Source organism: Odocoileus virginianus, chromosome 6 (assembly GCF_023699985.2).
Source record: "Odocoileus virginianus isolate 20LAN1187 ecotype Illinois chromosome 6, Ovbor_1.2, whole genome shotgun sequence".
Taxonomy (NCBI): Eukaryota; Metazoa; Chordata; class Mammalia; order Artiodactyla; family Cervidae; genus Odocoileus; species Odocoileus virginianus.
In genome coordinates, this window is record NC_069679.1 from 41,886,782 (window position 1) to 41,909,177 (window position 22,396).

Genomic DNA, 22,396 nt, shown 5'->3' on the forward strand with positions numbered 1-22,396 from the left:
TACTGAGCTGCCTTTTGAGGTGGTTTTTTGGAACTAGATAGAGAAAATGGTTGTACAGCATTGCAAATATACTAAATGTCACTGAATTGTACACTTTAATAAGGATAATTTTATATTAATTTTACCACAATTTTTAAAAAGTTGAGGAATAGATGCAATGAATACGCAAAGAACATTGGACTTGGAGTCAGAAAGTCTGCATAAACCACCTACTAGGTATACGAATATGTCCTCCTTTGAGCCTCAGTTTTATGTTAAAGCTTGTATTACGCCGACTGACTAGTAGGACTGCTATATGAATGAAATGAGAAAGTATATTACAAAACCATTTTGCAGACTGTTTAGCGTTGTATCAACTGTAGTCAAGAATAAGGTATTAATATTAGTACATGACATTTTTATTACAAGAGGGAAAACTAGTCCCATTTTTAAAGCTCAATTTTCCACTATTCAGTTTCTCTTAAGGTGATGACCAAATAAAAATATTAAATCGTTTATTAAGTATATACTACTTTATGCAAATAAGCCCTAATAGCATCATGACACCCAAGAAATCAAATTTCTTCTAATTAGAGGTATAGCCAGAAGCATAAATTAATGGGGGTGATGGTGGGGAAGAAACGTTTTTAAAATGGGATTTGTTGTGTGATACACTTACCAAGTGCTGCAGAGTCATGAAGTGGTCTTCTCCTGGAACTTGTGGCAGAAAATGAGTAGTAGGGTGTCCCAGGTTTTCCTGAAGAAGAGAGTTGTGCTGGGCTTCCAAGCCCTAGATCTTGTCTCAGGAGACTAGACTATAAAACAAGGCCAAGGAAACGAGTTATCTTCTCATTGATTATGGGCCCAAATCTGAAAATGACATCACTTTCAAATTATTTATGGCAACTTGAACAATGCTTTGAATTTAGGAAATATCTAAGAACTTGTTGAATTTTATTAGTTTAAACCTGTGTTTTCTCTTTTTGCCCATCCTCATGTCTTCATGTTGCCTGCTTTTTAGAAATTATGTAGATTCATACAATCTTAGAGTTGAAAGAATATTTTAGTTGCTGTGTAGTTCCACTGCTTTTTAAAAATAATTATTTATCTGGCTATGTTGGGTCTTAGTTGCATCACATGGGATCTTTTGTTGTAGGATACAAGTTCTCCAGTTGTGGCCTAAGAACTCAGTTGCTCAGTGGCATGCGGGAGCTCAGTGACCCCACCCGGGATCGAACCTGCTGTCTCCTGCACTGCAAGGTGAAGCCTTAATCATGGGGCCACCAGGGAAATCCCCTGAGTTCCACTCTAATCATCAGTATCATTTTTGAAAAATGTCCTCCCAGTCTTTGCTTGAATGCTTTCATGAGCACACAAGAGAGTCAATTCTCTTCTTTTCTCCATGTGTTTTTTCTTTACGGAGAGCTCTCATTGTTTAAAAGAGTACCAATATTTTCAAGACTAGCCATTCCTGTTTTCATCAACTGTGTCTCATGACATAGTGTGAATGTCCTCCCCACCATCCCTGACACAGACTTCCAGATTTATTTTCCATTTGTCAAAGTCTCTTAGAAAAGGGAATGGAGAACAATGCCCCAGATGTAGTCTTGTTAATGCAGAGGAGTTTCTGAGACTACATAAACAACACATTTGTGCTACATGCTCATATTGAGAGGTTAAGAGAGATCACACCCTGTCAATCTTTATTGCTATTAAGTCACGTCCCTCCAATGGCTTCCTTGTTCAGTTTGTGTTCTTTGGTTCCAAGTGCAAGACTTAACATTTATCTCTAATAAAATTCATCTTGCTATATTTGATCCATAATAACCATCTGTCCAGGACGACAAGGCTGAGGAGAGAGCTCTAACATAAGCCACAGAGACATCATGAGACTCTTATCGAGTACTGCACTGAAATCCAGAGATTTAGCAGCGCTGACCTGCTAATCAACTGACCCTATCATACAGTAAATGAACTCAATGTAGCAGAATTTGTTTTCAAGCTTTCTGGAAGCTGAGGGAAAAAAGAAGACCTCCACTTGAAAGTGTGTTAGATGCACTTGAGAAGAGGTTCTAAAACGAAAACTGTGATTTCACTAACATATTTAGTATTCTCCCACTCCATATTTAATAACATTTACAGTTATCACCATACTCTGGGTGCCTGTCATTCTGGCTACTGAGTATCATAAAGGCAAGGAGAAATAAATCTCAGTTCTGGTGAGAAAGAATCAATAGAACTTTATAACACTAGTCATAGTAGTCCAGTCCCTGCCTCCAGAAAAACTTTCATTTTCAGTTTATCACACTACTTAATAATTTTAAATAATATTTATGTTTCAGCTTAAAACTCTGAGGTGGAATTAACATAAAATTAACCATTATATTTCCAACCAGTGACATTTAGTACATTCTTAATATTGTGCAACCATCACTATCTAGTTCCAGAACACTTCATCACCCCAAAAGGCAATTCCATACCCATTCAACAGTCATTTCCATTCCTCCCTTTTTTCTCGAGCCTCTGACAACAACTAATTTGCTTCTGTCTCTCTGGACTTATTTTGAATATGTCAAATAAATGGAATAATGCAGTATGTGACCTTTTGTGTCTGGCTTCTCTCAGTACAATGTTTTCAAAGTTCATCTTGTAGCATGTATCAGAACTTTATCCATTTGTACAGATATATTATAATTTGTTTATGCATTTATCCACTGATGGAACATTTTGGTTTTATCCAGCTTCCGACTAATGTGAATAGAGTTGCTATGAACATTTGTGTGCAAGTATTTATTTGAGTACCTCTTTTCAATTCTTTTGGGTAGACCCTTAAAAGAAGAACTGCTCGGTCACACGGTAAGTCTATGTCTAACTTTTAGAGAAACTGCCAAACTACTTGTTTTAATTCTATTCAGATTTTGCTATTTCTTCAGTTTTCCTGGTGTACATATTTCTAGGAATTTGTCTATTTCACCTAGAGTGTCTAATTTTTTAGCATATAATTAATTGTTCACTGTATTCTTTTATAATCTTTTATTTTTGTAAGATTAGTAGTAATGCCCCTATTTTCATTTCTGATTTTTTAATTAGACTCTTCCTTTTTTTCATAGTCAATTTAGCTAAACATCTGTCAATTTTGTTGATCTTTTCAGAGCACCAACTTTTGATTTTGTTGGTTCTGTAGTTTTCCTATTCTGTTTTTAAAAATTTCTGCTCTAATCTTTACTGCTTCCTTCCTCCTACTAGTCCTGGGTTTGGTTTTCTTTTTCTATGTTCTTTCAGTATAAGTTAGATTGCTGGTTTAAGATCTTTCTTCTTTTTAAACGTAGGCATTTACAACTATAAACTTTCTTCTGATCACTGCATCTCATGTTTTGCTCTATATTCTCTTTTCATTTTTCAGTTTTTTTTTTTTTTTTAAAAGAAAAAAGCCTATTCAACAATGCTGGGGTACACATGAAGTAATCAGTGTACTAAATGAGCCAAAGATCACTGCATTTTTTCAGAAATGTTTATAGTTAAGAAGACAACTTTCTCAGACTTCTCAAAAGGTAAGTGATTCTTCGAATGGAGTTGATATCTTCTTTTATAAAAGAGAAAAAGTGAGGAGAGTTTCAAACAACAGATAATATGATGTGTATATGAAAAAAACTGCATAATATCAATGTAATTACTTAGAATTAATCACACAAATTTCAACAGATACAAGGTTCAACAGATTAGGAAAGAAAGGTGTTGACTAATAGGCATGAAGGAGAAATAGTTCCCCTTAAGATAACTATCTCTAGGAGAAATGATAAAAATGAAGAAATAATAAATATAAATGTAAATAACACATGCATCCTTTCTATTTCTATAACAAACTATTAGAAATGGATCTCCTGATTATGTTATTTGTGTGAGAATAGTGTGACCCAGGAATCATCATGTTTCCCGTACGTATTTACTGAAATTTCCATTGTCACATCTGTTTTGTGTTTCTGTTTTTTTGCCTATGCTAGGCACATTTAACATTTCTCAAATAGCAATCAGAATATGGCTAGAATATGGTAGATGGAACATATTATTACCACATGTTTTAGGGCAGGGGTCATGTACCTTGAAATTTTTCTTTAAGAAATCACTAGTCTTTTAATAGGATGTTCTCTGTTCACTACAAAACTGACTTTCATGATACAATGTTTTAAGGTGCCTGATATATTTATTGCTTCATCTGTGTTTTCTAATGCAGAAGGTACATACAAAACTGGTCGCTGCATCCACATAAACAAGTAAATACAGAGAGGAGATGGGTATTCATATGTCACTTAACAATGTTCCTTTCAACATTTCCCTGGCATATAAATTCTAATGGGCATATAAGATGATGATGATTAATACCATGGTCAACAAACCATGGCCTACAGGTCAAATAGGACTTGTTGGAAAATACTTTTATTGGGACACAGTCTCACTCATTCATTTATGTATTTGTTATGGTGTTTCTGTGCTACAATGAAAGAGTTGAGTAGTTGCAACAGAGAATGTATGGTCTGGAAAGCCTAAATTATTTACTATGTAGCCCTTTTCAGAAAATACTAATAGACCCCTTATGCAATGTATTGATGGAGAAACAAAGAACTGTGTTTGGAGCATGATAAAGAAGTCTGTGTGCTTAAGTTGTAAGATAACAATTGGTACTTACAGGTGAATGAAATGTAGCCAGTGAATTATTTCTTCCAAGAATTCCAGTAACAGTCATAATAAAGACCAAAAGAGGCATAACTTAATCTAAAAGGTGAACAGGAAAACGTATTTCTTATATTCCTAAAAGTAAACGTCTGTAAATAATCTGATGCCCTGGAAGCAGCATGGGCTTTGGAGTTAGGTACCTGAGTTCAAATCCTATCTGTAAGATCCTGGGCAAATTATCTAACATGAATGCATCTGCTTTGGTTATATTACTAACTAGTTCAGAGGGTTACTGGAGAAGTAAATAAGGCTTAAGTAAAAGTGAGTGGCATGGTTGTAGCCCCATGTGAAAAATAAAAACTCAATTTCATTTTTTCTTTTTCCCATAGGTTACCATATTCTAAGTATCATAAAAGAATGAAAGTAAGATGAAGGGCATTTTTTGTTGTTACCTGGGTACAAAGTAAGGAGACCTCATCTGCCCTGAACCCAAGATGGCTGAGTTATAACTCTCAATGGCGAAGGTAAGATAGGATGTTGGAAATAGAAGAGAGAATAAACAGGCCCTCAAAGAAAGGGCTGACAATTACAGGCTAAATCCAAAGAGGAAAGTGACAGATTTAAACTGTATCAACCTAGATCAAGAATAAGCAGGGAAATGCCAACTTATTCTCAGAATGATTCAGCAGAAGTATGAATGTTTATGTGCACAAACCCACATACAGCTTTATAGACCAACAAATACAGGCATATACTTAGTGAAAGAAAAGCAATGTGTGTGCGCTAATGTGGTGAAATGTTAAATGATGAAACTTGATTAAGAGTACATGGATATTCATTGTACTATTCTGGTATCTTTTCCGTGGGTCTATAATTTTTCAAAATAAAAATTTGGGAGAAAATCAGACTAAATATCAAGGGTACACTAGCATACTATCAAATACACCATCTCAGATAATATTTACTGGAACTGTATTAAGCATTACATAGAGATGTTATACAGAAAGCAAGCAGTGGGACCCAATTTGAATCTAGTTCTGTTGAAGAGGCTCTTTCCTCAGTACAACAAAATTTCTACAGCAGCCTAGGACTCCAATTACCATTTTTAAAGGTAACTTGAAAAAATGTTAAGTGACATATAAATGAATTTGTGAATTACAATCCTAAAGTTAAGTTACCTATAAAATACATACTGTAGATTTTTGTACATATGCATGAAATAAAGGAAGAAAAAGAACAAATTTTTTTTTAGGGAAAAAAGTTCACTTGTTACCAATTTTACCAATGATATACTTCTCTCCTTCCTCTCAGACAAATCTAGAGATGTGGTTAGGAAATACCCTATCTTCTTTTTCTCCAGTTAATATTAATTTCAAGAAAGCCACAGAAGTTGTTCTCCACCCTGCTGTCCTTCACCCAGTTGTCCGAATCACAGAAATAACCAGTTACCGTTTTATCTGCACCATGATTGAAATGATTAGGCAAAGTAAATGTAGGAGAAATTGTTTCTTCTTAAGAACACAAGATAATATTTCATCCTACCAACTAAAATGAAATGTTTAGTACTCTAAGAAACACAAAAGAAGTTTAAGACAAGGTTTTCTCCGCAAGGACTTGATACACTAAATAATATATTTTTTTCCTTTATTTGATTCTTTAAACATTTTGGTAAAACTAAAGTGCACATAATAATCTATTGACTTTTTTCCTAAAATAAAATTACATATCAGCTCATACTATTGATTTTTCTGCCTGCCTATAACAAATGAGAAGCATTATTGATCTTGTCCTGGAGGTGTCTCAGGCAAAAAGAATACCCAAGTATCCCAGAGGATAGAGAACCAGACAAAGCAGCTTTATTCTGCTGTCTTATGCAAGGCAGAATTAGTTTTCTGAAATAGCATTGCACTAAATTTCTTAACACATGCTTCAAGAAAAAATCTTTTTCATAGTCATCTAGAAACTCCATCTGTGAAAAATCAATCTAATTACCAAGGAATAATTAATAAAGGGTTATTCCTGAAACACTAAGATAGCCTAGATTATTATAATAAAAACCTACAGTAAGTTTCATTTTGAATTACATATGACATACTTTCAGCCTAAATAAAAATTCCCATTTCTTTATATGGAACTTTGGTAGCCTGTGCAGTATTTTTTAAGTTCCCTCTTCCTCTGCATGTGTGTGAGAAACTTGGGACTCTAAAATGTGAACTTGAAAAGACTATTTAGTGTTCTTCATAGTGATGAGACAGGAAGTCCGCCTGCAGTGCAGGAGACCTGGGTTGGATCCTTGGGTTGGGAAGATTCCCTGGAGAAGACAATGGCTACCCACTCCAGGATTCCTGCCTGGAAAATTCCATGGACAGAGGAGTCTGGTGGACTATTACAGTCCATGGGGTTGCAAAGAGTTGGACATGACTGACTGACTAACAACAACACACTTCATGGTGATACTGACCAAAAATGTAAAGAAGAGGTATAAAGTAGTAGGCAAGGCCAACATCATTTACTAATACAACTTCTTCGTAATTACATTGGAACATACGGTGAATGTAATTTAATAGGACCACAGGAAAACATAATATATAAAAATGGTACTGATAAGTAGCCAGGAGGATTAAAAATCACACTGTAATAATTTGGATACTCTTTACCCTTAAGAAGGAAGAATCTAAAATCTTGATAAACACAGACTTCCTTCCTCAAAACTACTTTTCACCATTAAATGGCTTAGTCCAAATGCTGTACTACATATATTTTCACATCTACTCACAATCAGATTAAATAAGCCTCATTTTATGATTAAAAATTTGAAGCACTAACTTAACAATAATTTGCTTTCTAGAAAAATAAGATGGGGAGTATCTAATGTTGTAGTCACATATGTAAAAAAATTTAAAATATTACTCTGCTCTTTGTTCATTCTATAGTACTCCTTAATTAGATGCCTATATTACACCCCTGAAACAGTATGCTGTTTTAATACATTATGTATCAAAAGCAAGCAGCTGTTCCCAAATTCTCCCTTTTGAGAGGGGACATGTTAAAGACACAGAAAGATATAAAACAAAAATCATGATAAAACAGAACATATAAATTGTTGAAATTTCCCAGATGAATTTTTTTTTGGGCTGTGTTGTGTGGCTTGCAGGATCTTAGTCCCCGACCTGGGATTGAACCTGTGTACTCGGCAGTGAAAGCAAAGAGTCCTAACCACTGGACCTTCAGGGAATTCCCTCAGATGACTTTTTTAGACTATACTATGCGCTTTTGTTGGGCTTCCCTGGTGGCTCAGAGGTTAAAGCGTCTGCCTGCAATCTGGGAGACCTGGGTTCGATCCCTCGGTCGGTCGGGAAGATCCCCTGGAGAAGGAAATGGCAACCCACTCCAGTATTCTTGCCTGGAGAATCTCATGGACGGAGGGGCCTGGTGGGCTAGAGTCCATGGGGTCGCAAAGAGTCGGACACGACTGAGCAACTTCACTTTAACTTTATGCACTTTTCTTACTCAGAAATAAAGAAACAAAACTGTTTTAAAAGCAAAATTAGTACAGTATTGTTATATTTGCAATTGTTCTTTTAATTTAGAAACATCACAGTACAGTTCAGCTGTGAGTCCACTTGAAGTTTCAGAGACAGGACAACTCAAGAGTGACAAAGTAGCGTCTCACCTCATGTCATAACCAAATCAAAATCTCAGAGAGTGAAGAGGAACTCAGCAAAATATAAATGCTGGGCTTTAATAATACTCGAATTTGGAAAACACCGACATTTGTGAAATAATTGTATTATGATGCAAATTCATTTACATTGAAATTCCAGGGATATGTTAGCAATTATCAGCAAGTTGTTAAAGAATTCTATCCTGAGAATCTCATTAGATAGCGATGCAAACTATAGTTGTTATCATTCTGAGAACAAAGGGATCTTGAATGAGTAATCAATAGCAACTGGCAGAAAATGAGACATTAATTATGATCCTCTCTAGTGTTTTGTCTAAGACAAGATTTCATTAAATGCTTTGTGCAACCTGAATAGTTCCAAGTCATTATCAACATTTTGGGCAATATATTAATTGGGGGAGGGAGCAGGAGGGGTATACAAGGAAACAAAGTAAAAGAAAACCTGAGATGCTTCTATTTCTTTCCTGGGTCAATAAAAACACACCAGTCACCACTCGCCAACTGTTATGCTCATTCTTTTACAAGTCCCCAATCTTATAAACTCAACATGGTCTCTTGAAAATTTAATTATCATTTTCGATACTTAAAATGTCTTGCAGGTTTGATAAGATAATGACAGTCATCCATCAAATGCATCCTGCCAACACAATCAGCCCAATCTTTCTGCCTTAAAAAGAGAAAAAAGAAGAAGCTACCTATGTACTATTAAGTTACTAAAACATGGCAATCTTAGCAGTTTAAGTTTCTTAAAATCTTCTTTAATTTTCAGTAAACAAAAGGAAAATTTACCATCTTAATATTTCATTTTCACTATTTTTTTTTCCTCTGAAGTTTTCTCCTGAATCCTGCATCAGCTGACAGATAACAAAGTAGGAAGATCTGAGAGGTAGACTGATAAAGACCTACCAGAAATAAAAGAACTATTAAAAAACAAACAGCTAAAATTAAAGCTATTTTAATACATTCAGTATTTAAATAACTGCAAACATGAAATAAGAATGACTTTCTTTTATGATTTTACAGGTTCCCATAAAGGGGCCCCCTCCCCTCTTTCAAAAAATGCTATTAGGGATGTCCTGAAGGCAGACTCTCAGGACGTTAGTTGTGAACATACTCTGAGCAAGTCTTCTAAGTGAGTAGCTTTTCTGACTGAATCTAGAAACTTCCTTGATAAAACAGGACCCTTTGGAAGACTTCCTATAAAGATACCAGTATGCCTTTGGGCCTTTTCTTTCATGAACACAAAGGAGGCAGCTATGTGAGATGCTAGCCAACAGTAGAAGAACAAGATAGAAGGAAATATCATTTCTCTTTTGCTTCTGTGGAAATGGTGTGACATAATCCTAAAATTTTCAGCAGACTTCTAATACTCTGAAGCCACTCTTCTTTCCCTTTAATATTTTCCTCTTCCCCATCACATGCATTTCCAAGAATACAATTAAGAGTAACACAAAACCAATAAAGCACTAAGCTATTAGTTAGGTATATAATATTTTTTGACCTAAAACATTCTATACTGGACATCTTTTTAAAAATTAAAACTATCTCTTTTGGAATTTTCAAATATAAACAAAAATAGAAGAAAAAAGTATAATGAACCATTTTTTTATATATCTTTCACTCAGTTTAAACAACTTACAGCATTCTGCTGTTTCTGTTTCATTTATTTTACTTCCTCTCAGTTACAACCCTCAAACTGACAACAATCCCTTATTATCATGTAATAGCCAGCCTGTGTTCACCTCTTTCTTCACTTTTTCCCCTAGGATAATGTCAATCTTTAGCCATTATTTAACCGACTCCTTTTTACTGAAATAAGTTTACAAAAGAATAAAATGATTTTTTGAAATTATATTCTGAAATAGCACCATATTCTGAGTAGCACCAAAAATTAGCAAGTTTTATGATGGGAATAGAAACAAAGAAAATGACGACTTTTCCCTCTGCCAAGATACCTCTACATAATCTAACTTTCTGTGGCCTTCTAACAGAAGCAGGAAATTAAAACTGCCTACTGTTCATACCTCAGGATAAGACATTCCTCCCACAAAACAGTTTATTTTACCTCTGTTCCAAACAACTCACAAAGCCCAGCTCACCCTGAAGACACCTGATGGCTTTTCACCTTCACCAATATGCTCTTTCCTGGATTACAGGATTTTGATTCAAACATTTTTTGAATGCCTACTGTGCGCCAGCGACTGTGCATGTTCCTTTCACATGCTTCTTCATTAGTGAATCATCTATTGGATAGCTTCAACAGTTCATCCATCAGCCACTTTTATGTCTGAACATTCCTAATTCCAAGAATTCTCCATCACCATCAAATATCTACTCCTGAAAAGGTGGTGGTATGAGAAACCACTTGACTTCTAAAATCTTTAAGCTCAATATTCAATTCTGACATAACCAATTCTTAAACCACCATCACTTCCCTGTTACTTACAGAACCTGTGGAACATTTATAAACAAAAGCCTCAGTTAACCAGAGCTGAGAGATGAGGTGGGAGTGCTCTCACAATCTGTGATGATCACAGAGCCTAAGAGGAAGAAGAAAGGTTCTTCTTTCCCGTCAAGGACTCAGGCAATGAAAAGCCATGAACTCTTGTTTATTTTAGCTGTCCCAATTTCCTTTTCTCCCTCTATAAAAGCATTTTCCTTCCCTGCTGTGGAAGACCTGCCTATGGCTAACCATGGTTACAGACCCCAAATTGCAGTTCTTTGCTGATCTCAAATAAACCCATCTTACTTTGTTTTGGGCCAACATTTTGATGGCCCATGGAGGATCACAAAAGACCTCCAATGACTCTGGGGCTGATAAGCGAACACGTGTGGTACCCACAACTGAATCCATTGTGATGATTTTCTTGCTGACCCTAAGGTCTGAAGGTATGTCTTCTCCTGGATCCATGTCCTCACAAAGACCTTTGTGTTTGAAGGTCTCTAGGCTTTATCTGGGATCTATTTTAAGGTTTTACCTTTCTGGTTAAGGCTTTGCTCTGTATGTGAGTACTTGTTTGGCATTTCAGTCTGATTTTGAAAACAGGCTGATTTAACTAAAGCTGGCTGAGAAGCCATCTGCCCAAAGCTTTCGTAACAGGAGCTGCTTCACTGAAAGCACATCAGTTCAGCTACTGGCCCCTTCCTATGAGTGCACAACTGCACTCATCTCACACGCTAGTGAAGTAATGCTCAAAATCTTCCAAGCCAGGCTTCAGCAATACGTGAACCGTGAACTTCCACATGTTCAAGCTGGTTTTAGAAAAGGCAGAGGAACCAGAGATCAAATTGCCAACATCCGCTGGATCATTGAAAAGTAAAAGAGTTCCAGAAAAACATCTATTTCTGCGTTATGGACTATTCCAAAGCCTTTGACTGTGTGGATCACAATAGACTGTGGAAAATTCTGAAAGAGATGGGAATACCAGACCACCTGACCTGCCTCTTGAGAAACCTGTATGCAGGTCAGGAAGCAACAGTTAGAACTGGACATGCAACAACAGACTGGTTTCAAATAGGAAAAGGAGTACGTCAAGGCTGTATGTTGTCACCCTGCTTATTTAACTTCTATGCAGAGTACATCATGAGAAACACTGGGCTGGAGGAAGCACAAGCTGGAATCAAGATTGCCGGGAGAAATATCAATAACCTCAGATATGCAGATGACACCACCTTTATGGCAGAAAGTGAAGATGAACTAAAGAGTCTCTTGATGAAAGTGAAAGAGGAGAGTGAAAAAGTTGGCTTAAAGCTTAACATTCAGAAACCTAAGATCATGGCAACTGGTCCCATCACTTCATGGCAAACAGATGTGAAAAACAGTGGAAACAGTGGCTGATTTTATTTTGGGGGGCTCCAAAACCACTGCAGATGGTGATTGCAGCCATGAAACTAAAAGATGCTTACTCCTTAGAAGGAAAGTTATGACCAACCTAGGTAGCATATTAAAAAGTAGAGACGTTACTTTGCCAACAAAGGTCTGTCTAGTCAAGGCTATGGTTTTTCCAGTAGTCATGTATGGATGTGAGAGTTGAACTATAAAGAAAGCTGAGCACAGAAGAATTGATGCTTTTGAACTGTGGTGTTGGAGAAGACTCTTGAGAGGCCCTTGGACTGCAAGGAGATCCAACCAGTCCATCCTAAAGGAGATCAGTCCTGGGTGTTCATTGGAAGGACTGATGTTGAGGCTGAAACTCCAGTACTTTTGCCACCTGATGCGAAGAACTGACTCATTTGAAGAGACCCTGATGCTGGGAAAGATTGAAGGCAGGAGGAGAAGGGGATGACAGAGGATGAGGTGGTTGGATAGGACCACTGACTCAATGGACATGAGTTTGGGTAAACTCTGGGATTTGGTGACAGACAGGGAGGCCTAGCGTGCTGCAGTCCATGAGGTGGCAAAGAGTCAGACACAACTGAGCGACTGACTGACTGACTCGCTGGGCTCCTCCAGGACAAAGCTGTTTCCTTAGAACTGGATGATATACATTTTCTTGGCTGTTTGGGCAGTGTGAAAATTATTCTTTTATATTAGAGAAAAATCTGAGGAATGGGATCCCAGTTATTTAAATATTATGACAATATTTAGATTACCACCTCCTCTTGTAAGAAATCCAGAGACTGTATGTTTAAAAACCCTCCTCAGGCACATTTTAAACTAAATGGACCAATCCGACCAAATGTAATTGTTATTATGGAGAACGTATGAAATCCCCAACTTTAATTTCCTTAAAACTGAATTTGACCACAGCAGCTCAAAAATTTTGAGAACTGAGTGGAATACCTATTTTAATTGGTATTCTGAGGCTTCCCAATATGATCAGAAGTCTGAAATTGCCTCTCTGCAAAATAAGAATTTAAGGTAATATTTGTCAAATTTCCCTTTTTTCTCAGAAACTCTCCCTACTCCCTTTTCTTCTGAACTTGTCAGAATTTATTCCTTTAAAATTAAGCCTTCTGAGGATCCAGAGGCTAATTTTTTATATTCCCTGGACCAAAGCTGAATTGGGAGCCACCACCAAATATTTTTCCAAAGTAACTAAAGATCTTCACAGGTTTGCAGAGGAATTTAATATAGTCAATCAAACTTATTAACCTGGTTTCTCTAATTATATCAGCTAGTTTTTATACCTGTCACTGAAGGCCAGACTCAGTACTGAAAACTGTTAATTGGGAAAATCTTAAAAGGTCTCTGGAATTACAACTGGAAGTCCAGGCCACTGACTCATTTATTAAATCATCAGGCTAAGGCAATCTCTAGGTGACTTCATCAAGCAATTCCTGGGGCTTTTCCAAATCCTGTTGATTAGAATAAAATTCAGATTTGTACACAAAAATATGATGAACCTCTTTATGACCATGCAACTGGTTTCAAATTGTTTAAAAAGAAAATTCTGGTTTTCCTTCATATGCTGATTCCACCTAGGAAGCTTTTAACTCTAAAACAGGCTGAACTAGGACCTTTTCCTTCTACTAAAAGAGGCCAGAATAGAATGGGAAACTATATCCACTCTAGATTTAGATAATCTGATAAACCAGCTCTCTTGCACTCTAGACAAACCACATAAAAGGAAAACCAACAAAATTAGTGATCTTCAACTCCAGCAAATCAAAGTTCCTAAATAAAATAAAAGCCCTCCTAGTTTTTGTTATTATTGTAAAAAGCAAGGACACTGAAAAAGGCATTATGTACTTTTAGCACCTTTAGTTCTCTCATGAACTTTTCCAACATCCTGCCAATTCTCAATGGGAGGAACTACAGGGGCTTTTCCCAATTCTCCCCTCTAATCATCTTGGGAGAAATGTTTCTCAATATTTGGGGGGCTGAATCTCTTCCAGTACTGACACTAGAGCCACTCTCAGTGCTCAACTCTACTATAAACCAGCCCGTGTTTCAGAACACTGAGACAGTTCAAACAGGGAGGCTCTCTAGTGAACCTCAAGAGTTCTTGTCTCTCAACCTATTCCCATTTGTTTAGGCCCAACAGACAGAGTTACATGCTCTTACCTGGCCTTGTACTTTAGCCAAGGACAGAGTTGCCAATATTTGTAATGATAGCAGACATGCGTTCAGAGTAGCTCATGATTTTCAAATGTAGAAGCAACATGGCTTTCTTACTTTCAGCAGAAATAACATTTAAAATGTCCCCTAGGCTTAGGGATTATTGGATGCAATGCTTTTACCTGCCACTTTAGCTTCATTAAGATTATGGGGCATTCTGAACTGGACTTGCTTTAAGCTGAGGGAAATCACCTTGCTGATATTTCCAAAAGAAATGCTGCCCTCAAAGGCACCAGCAGAAGCCAAATCTCTGTTATGGTCCAAAGGGATAATCCCCCAAATGAGTTAGGAGTTCAGAAAAACCTCAGAAAAATTGTTTAGGAGAATTCAACAATTGGCCTCACAATAAGAAAAAACAAGTTTAGAAAGTCAGTACTTGTTAGTTTGATAAAGAGAAAACTCTGATTTGGACCAAAAAACAACCCAGTCCTAGTGGAGAATCTATTAATAAAATTCCCACTCCTTACCACTGTGCAGGCATTAAGTCAGTCTACTGACAAAATGATAGCATTCCTGAATCAATACTGGTAGGGAAATTAGAACATGTATTGATATAAAATCATATAGCTGAATGTTGGTAGTAATTTCTGGTCTCCAAACTCAGAGGGATCATCAATGCCACTTGGAAAGCTTTTTACTTGTCACTGGAGAGCTCATGGAATTAGGAAAAAATTTTAAAGTCTTTTATTTCAATCAAACAACAGATGCTCTAATCCCTCTAGCTTAAAATTTTCAGTAAAACAAATGTCTAGCTTCTGCTTAAATATAGCCACTGAGAGGCAAGTCATTATTTACCAAGGCTGAATATTCCATTCTCTATGACCGGGTTCTTTGGTAGTTCAGACAGTCAAGAATCTGCCTGCAATGCAGGAGACCCAAGTTCAGTCCCTGGGTCAGGAAGATCCCCTGGAGAAGTGAATGGCTAATCATGCCAGTATTATTGCCTGGAGAATTCCATAGACAAAGGAGTCTGGTGGGCGACAGTCCATGGGTTCGCAAAGAGTCAGACAGGACTGAGCAAGTTTCATTTCATTTCATTCTAGGAGAACATTCCTTCTCATACTAAGTTAAAATCAGAATTACTTTGCCCAAAGTTTTAACCTTAAAAGTTATAGAACAAGCCAAATTATGCTTCAAATATCTGAAGATGCTTCCCAAATTACTGGTGTCCTCTCTTCTTAAAACTAAATAGCTTTCCGTCCTTCAATCATTTTCTATATGCTAGAGTTGCAAGTTACTTTAATGTTTGCAAATTCTTCTCTGAATAGGTGTGTTTACTTATGCCTATTTAGAAATAATTTGCTCAGAATGGTATACAATATCAACTTCCTTGTTCTAAATATGTTCTAGTAATTTAGCCTAAAGCTAAGGTCCCTATTTTTAGGTCTGTTGTTATGCTAAAAAACATTCAACATGCTCTTTGAAACAACTAGCTTTAATTAATCCTCTAGGGGTAACAGTAGGCTTGGCTCTATATGTTTGGCTCCATAGGACTGATGTATGAAAACACTGATTTGCTTCATTATCAGAAACATACCTTTGATGGAATATTATGCATTATCTGTAGTACGGTCAGTTCAGTTAAGGACCGGATAGAAAACATTTAACTTTTGTGGGCCATACTGTCTCTGTTCTAACTACTCAACTCCACTTTAGAAGCCAAAAAGAAACCATAGCCAATGCATAAATGAATAAACATGTTATGTTCTGATAAAACCATTCACAAAAAAACGAAAATGGTAGAGATATTTGGCTGGAAGCTGTAGTTTGCTGACCCCTGGCCTAGAGCATACCTTTCTAGGTTATCTGACTCTCATTCTATGGGAGCTATTTTACAACTCTCTAAACTGTAGATAATTTGTAGCAATGAAAAATAATTCTTATATGTATATCTGAAAAAAATTCTGTCCAGTAAAGAAATGAGTAACATTTTTCCACCCTTAACAGCACTACCACCCTCCTCCAAAGGGGAAAAAAAAAAGTTTTTACTCCATTTGAATATGAATTTCCATAATTTTGGAAATTATCAAATAATTATCACATAAATATCACAAAATTATCACAAATAATTATCACATAATCAATGAATGTGTCTGTTTTTGGATTCTCCTTTGAACTGGTTCTAATACCTTAGAGATTTCTTCACTGATGAGATAAAATCTTTATACCTGTTCATTTTTATATCTACACAAGTCATGATTTTATTTTTAAAAAATTATCTCTTAACACCTGCAATGTGCTGTTATGTAACTAAGATCTATCTAAACTACCTATCCTACTGTTCTTGATATGTAGCCTAGAGTAATATAATTTCAAATAGTTTCCTTGTCGCCATTTTATAAATTCTCTTGTAAATTGTAAACCCACAGCTTAACTTTTCTAAGAAACACCTGTATCTTTTTAATCATGCCATGTGTCCAATCCCAAACCCTTAATCTTTGTTTAGGTATTCAAGCATCATCCTTTTAGTTCAAACATCTTACACCTTTTCCCTAAATAAACATTCCATTCAAGCCAAGCTAAAATGCTACTACTCTGAGAAAACACATTCACTTCTTTTTTCATTCCAAATACATTTGTTCAAAAGGTATTCACTGACAGCTTCTTGTTTGTCAGACACAGAGGGAGGACCTGGAAGTACAAGAAGCCACTGACTGCCTTCACAAAATGGATAGTTTTTCTGGGAGAAAATCAAGGAAGAAACAATACGATGTGTAGACTATTACTGTCTCTATTTTATAAGTCATATTTTCTCTTTGCCCAAGATGTTCTCCTGTTAACCCTGTTAAATTTTATCTACCCACCAAGATCTTAAGTGTTTTATACTTTCTTTGCAGAATCTTCTCTGTATCAACCTCACATTCCTTTCTTTCTCTTCTGAGTTCTAACTTATATCTATGCTACTTGAGATTTAATATGGATCTTTTTAGTTAATTTTGTGTGTACACAGTTGGTCTTCTCAATTAGGATGTAAGCTTCCTAAAGATTAATACCAATTCTTTTATTCTGTTGCCTGGCCCAGTTCCCTTTACATGAAAAAATAAGCAAATACATATTGATAAGATTCTGTATCTTTTAAGCAAGTTTTGTAATGTGTGAAGCTGTTTTTTTTTTTTTTTTTTTTTTGACATTTTTAACCCAGTAAGAAAGAAGTGTGAGAAAAAAAGATGAAGTATTTAAATTGTAAGTGAATTTGGTCTGCATAAAACAGAAGTGGTAATAAATTTCTGTGAATTGGAAATCTATAATTTCTAAGGACACAATAGTTCTTACAGGATAAGAGATTATTTTTATTAAAAAAAAAAAGACAAACACATTAAAGAAAAACTGGTCAATAAAATGTTAAAATACAATGAACACATTACTGCTGTGGGATATAGATCTGTGTAATACGTCCTACTAAATCAGTGAAAACTCCTATTATTTGATTAAAAGCACATTTGAAATAAAGCACATCATCAAAATACTTAGGAATTTATTTTAAATTCACAGAAATCTATAAAATAACTACCCCAAACCAAACTATATCTAGAGATTAAACAATTAAGGACACTGAAATAATTTAAAATGCATTAATATCTAGAGATTAAACAATTAAGGACACTGAAATAATTTAAAATGCATTAAAAATTCCATCTTAACAGCTTAAAAACCTAATTTTAAGAAAAAAAGAAAGAAGGAGTTCAGGATTGTCACTGTTGTTTAGTCACTAAGTCAGGTCTGACTCTTTTGTGACATCATGAACTATAACCCCCCAGGCTCCTCTGTCCATGGGATTTCGCAGGCAAGAATACTGGAGTGGGTTGCCATTTCCTTCTTCAGGGGATCTTCCTGACCCAGGGATCGAAACTGTGTCTCCTGCATTGCAGGTGGGTTCTTTACCAATCGGCCACGAGGGAAGCCAGAGTTCAGGATCCAACACCCCAAAATATGGTACTATGACATACTGAGTATTTTAAGCTGAGGAGTTTGGGAAACTGAAGCAGGAAGGTCATTCTGACGCCCTCCATCCTGACCCTAACCTGATTTTCCTGAAACAGTCTCTCCTCATGAGAGGTGTGTACTCCCTACAACCAAAGAAAAGAAGCCTCCTTATGTCCAAAAAATAGGGATGTCAAGAAGAATCCTAACAAACAGGCTTTACTAAGTTTCCCCCAGTTTACAATTACCTCATATTCCTTAATATATATCATATTAATCCATAATTGCCTATCCTTTGTCAAACCTAGCATGAAAAGAAAGTACATAGGTCTGTTTCTTTTAGTTTTCATTTCCTTATGAAGGCTTCCATTTATGCAAAACTTATATTAAATAAATTTGTAAGCTCTTCTCCTGTTAATGTTTGTCAGTTTGCTTTTCAGATCCAATCAGGAGCCTTAAGAGGATTGAAAAAAACTTTCCTCTCCTATAGAATTAAGACTTTTAAAAATATACTTATGGATCTCTTAGGCTAGATAATTACTCCATTGGTCTCATTCTTTAGGGATTTTCTATAACTACGCTGTCAGAAAACATCCCATCAAGTAACTGTTCAGTCTCCAAAACTGTCAGTTGTCATGGGCAAAGGAAACCTGTCCTTAAACAAAAAAAAAAGTTAATGGGGAAGTGAGGGGAGGAAGAAAGAAAATGAAATAAGTAGCTACAACACAGGTATCTTTTATGTTAACAACTTGTAGTCATGTCACCAACTAAAATGATCCTATTCTTGAAATTACCATAGAATTATTGATCTAGAAGGGACTGTAAATTTGTTCGTCGACTGAAGTTAACCCTCTCATAAAAAGAAAAACTGTAGAAGTCTTGGAAAGCCTTATAGAGTTGTAGGAGTCCTTTTTATATCCTGGATACCCATCCTTTGTTAAATGTACAGTCTTCTTTTTTTAAACCTAGGCTTTTTAAAAAGCAGAAGTCTTTAATTTTGATGAAGTTTATCATTTTCTTTATTTTGTAGTTTTCTGTGTATCTTATGCAAGAAAGCTTTGCTTACCCCCTAACTGAAGAGAGATTCTCTTATGTTTTTCTCTGCTTTGTAATTTTAGCTTTTACATTTAGGTCTAGGTTCACCTTGTAAAACTTTTGCTTTTAGTGCAGGAGAAAGACTAACATTCGTAATTATCCATACGAATATCCATTTGTTAGTGCATCCCTTATTAAAAATCTTTCCTTTTCCCATTGGAATACTTTGGCAAACACTATTAAAAATCAAATAAACTGCGTTAAGTGTGGTGCACTGCTGGCCCTTACTCTGCGCCAGTGTCACATTTCTCAGTCATAGCAGTATGGTGCTGTTTAATTATGACAGCTTTGTGTTAAGTCTTACGTTAAACAGAGTCCAGCAGCATAAATTCTCCAGCTTCGTTCTTTACTTCTTCACACTCTAGGTCATTTATATTTCCAAACAATTTTAAAATTAGCTTGTAAATACCTATGCAAACACAAAAAATTTTGGTGGGGTTTTCATTTCAGTTCAGTTGCTCAGTCGTGTCTGACTCTTTGAGACCTCATGGACTGCAGCACGCCAGGCCTCCCTGTTCATCACCAACTCCTGGAGTTTACTCATACTCATGTCCATCAAGTAGGTGATGCCATCCAACCATCTCATCCTCTGTCATCCCCTTTTCCTCCTGCCTTCAATCTTTCCCAGCATCAGTGTCTCGGCAAATGAGTCAGTTCTTCACATCAGGTGGCAAAAGTACTGGAGTTTCAGCTTCGCCATCAGTCCTTCCAATGAATATTCAGGACTAATTTCCTTTAGGATGGACTGGTTGGATATCCTTACAGTCCAAGAGACTCCCAAGAATCTTTTCCAACACTACAGTTCAAAAGCATCAATTCTTCTGCACTCAGCTTTCTTTCTAGTCCAAATCTCACATCCATACATGACTACTGGAAAAACCATAGCCTTGACTAGATAGACCTTTGTTGGCAAAGTAATGTCTCTGCTTTTTAATATGCTGTCTAGGTTGGTCATAACTTCTTTTCCAAGGAGCAAGTGTCTTTTAATTTCATGGCTGCAGTCACCATCTGCAGTGATTTGGGGGCCCCCCAAAATAAAGTCAGCTACTGTTTCCACTGTTTTACACATCTATTTGCCATGAAGTGATGGGACCGGATGCCATGTTGAGCTTTAAGCCAACTTTTTCACTCTCCTCTTTTACTTTCATCAAGAGGCTCTTTAGTTCTTCTTCGCTTTCTGCCATATGGGTGGGGCATCTGCATATCTGAAGTTGTTGATATTTCTCCCGGCAATCTTGATTCCAGCTTGCGCTTCATCCAGTCCAGCATTTCTTAAGCAGGGTGACAATATACAGCCTTGACGTACTCCTTTCCCTGTTTGGAATCAGTCTGTTGTTCCATGTCCAGTTCTAACTGTTGCTTCCTGACCTGCATACAGATTTCTCAAGAGGCAGATCAGGTGGTCTGGTACTCCCACCTCTTTAAGAAAATTCTTTAAGAATTTTCCAGTTTGTGGTGATCACACAGTCAAAGGCTTTGGCATAGTCAATAAAGCAGAAGTAAATGTTTTAACTGGGATTATATGCAATCTACAGATCAATCTAAGAATTGAGATTTTAAGAATACTGTCTTCCTATATTCATGAACATGGTACATTTCTCCATTTGCTGAGATCTTTAGAAATTTCTCCAAGCAATGTTTAGTAATTTGGCAGTTTTCAGTGGTCTTGTATATCTTTTAACATTTACTCCTAAAGTATTTAAATAAAGTTTCTTAGTTGCTACTGTAAATAGCTAGTTTTCATTAAAAAAATAAATAAAAAACTAAGCTGTTTTTCACATGCAATAAAATGTTCAGATCTTAAGTGTCACTCAATCAGTTCTGATGAATGCATATTAAGACACAAGATGTTTCTATCACCTCAGAAATGTTGCCGTCACAGTAGAATTTCCAGTGGCAACCACTGATTTGATTTCTTTTTAATCAACACAGGAGTTTTGCCTATTATTGTTTTTCATATAAATGGAGAGATAGTGTATTTTTAAGATTTCATTTCTTTCACTCAGCATAACATTATGAAATCACTGTCATTGTGAGTCGCTCAGTTGTGTCCAACTCTGCAACTCCATGGACTGTAGCCCATGAGACTCCTCTGTCCATGGGATTTTCCAGGCAAGAACACTGGAGTGGGCTGCCATTTCCTCCTCCAGGGGATCTTCCTGACCCAGGAATCGAACCCACATCTCCTATGTCTCCTGAATTGCAGGTGGATTCTTTACCTGCTGAGCCATTGGGGAAGTCTATGAAATCATTAGATCATTCCATTTCTTTCTTGAATAGCATTCAATCTATGAACATAATACAGGTCATTTATCTACTATCCTATTGATGAACATCTGTGATGTTTCCAGTTTTAGGTTATAATGAATAAACCATTATGAATATTTTTTTTAGTTGCATCTTGCAGCATGCTGAGCTTCTCTGACCAAGGATCGAACCTGCACCTGCTACACTGGAAACATGGAATCTTAACCATCAGACCATCAGGGAAGCCACTGCTATGAACATTTTTGATGAAAGCTTTTGATGAACAACTTTTTCTTGGAAAAATACCTGGGAACAAAACTGTTGAGTCATGGGGTAGATGCATATTTAACTTTAAGAAACTGTCATATAGTTTTTTAAAGTCATACCATTTTACAGTCCAATTAGCAATTTTAAATTTAGCTTTAAATTTTTTTAGTTATTCTGTACAAGGTCCTAATATATAGCAGAGGGAACTATATTCAATATCCTGTAACAAACCATAATGGAAAACAACATAAAAACAATGCAAACATGTCTATAACTGAATCACTTTGTTATCAGAGACTGGCATAACATTGTAAGTCAACTATATATTTCAATAAAAAATTTTAAAAAATAAACTTCAGCTATTCTGGTAATTGTGTATTACCATGCACTGTGGTTTTAATTTTCATGTGCCTGAAAGCCAGTAATATGGAGCATTTTTTAATGTCCTGATTGCTTATTTGTGTATCTTT

The 22,396-nt window shown here is 36.2% G+C and overlaps 1 protein-coding gene across 6 annotated transcripts in view; it reads right to left on the bottom strand.

The window, feature by feature from the left end:
• The window catches only part of TCF12 (transcription factor 12), a 390,369-nt gene that overhangs the window by 87,690 nt on the left and 280,283 nt on the right, over positions 1 to 22,396 (bottom strand). For all 6 annotated transcript variants that reach the window (XM_020906149.2, XM_020906151.2, XM_020906146.2 and 3 more), the window contains one exon: positions 659 to 794. In XM_020906149.2, the coding sequence (XP_020761808.1) occupies positions 659 to 794 (136 nt within the window). The remainder of the gene's footprint in view (positions 1 to 658; positions 795 to 22,396) is intronic.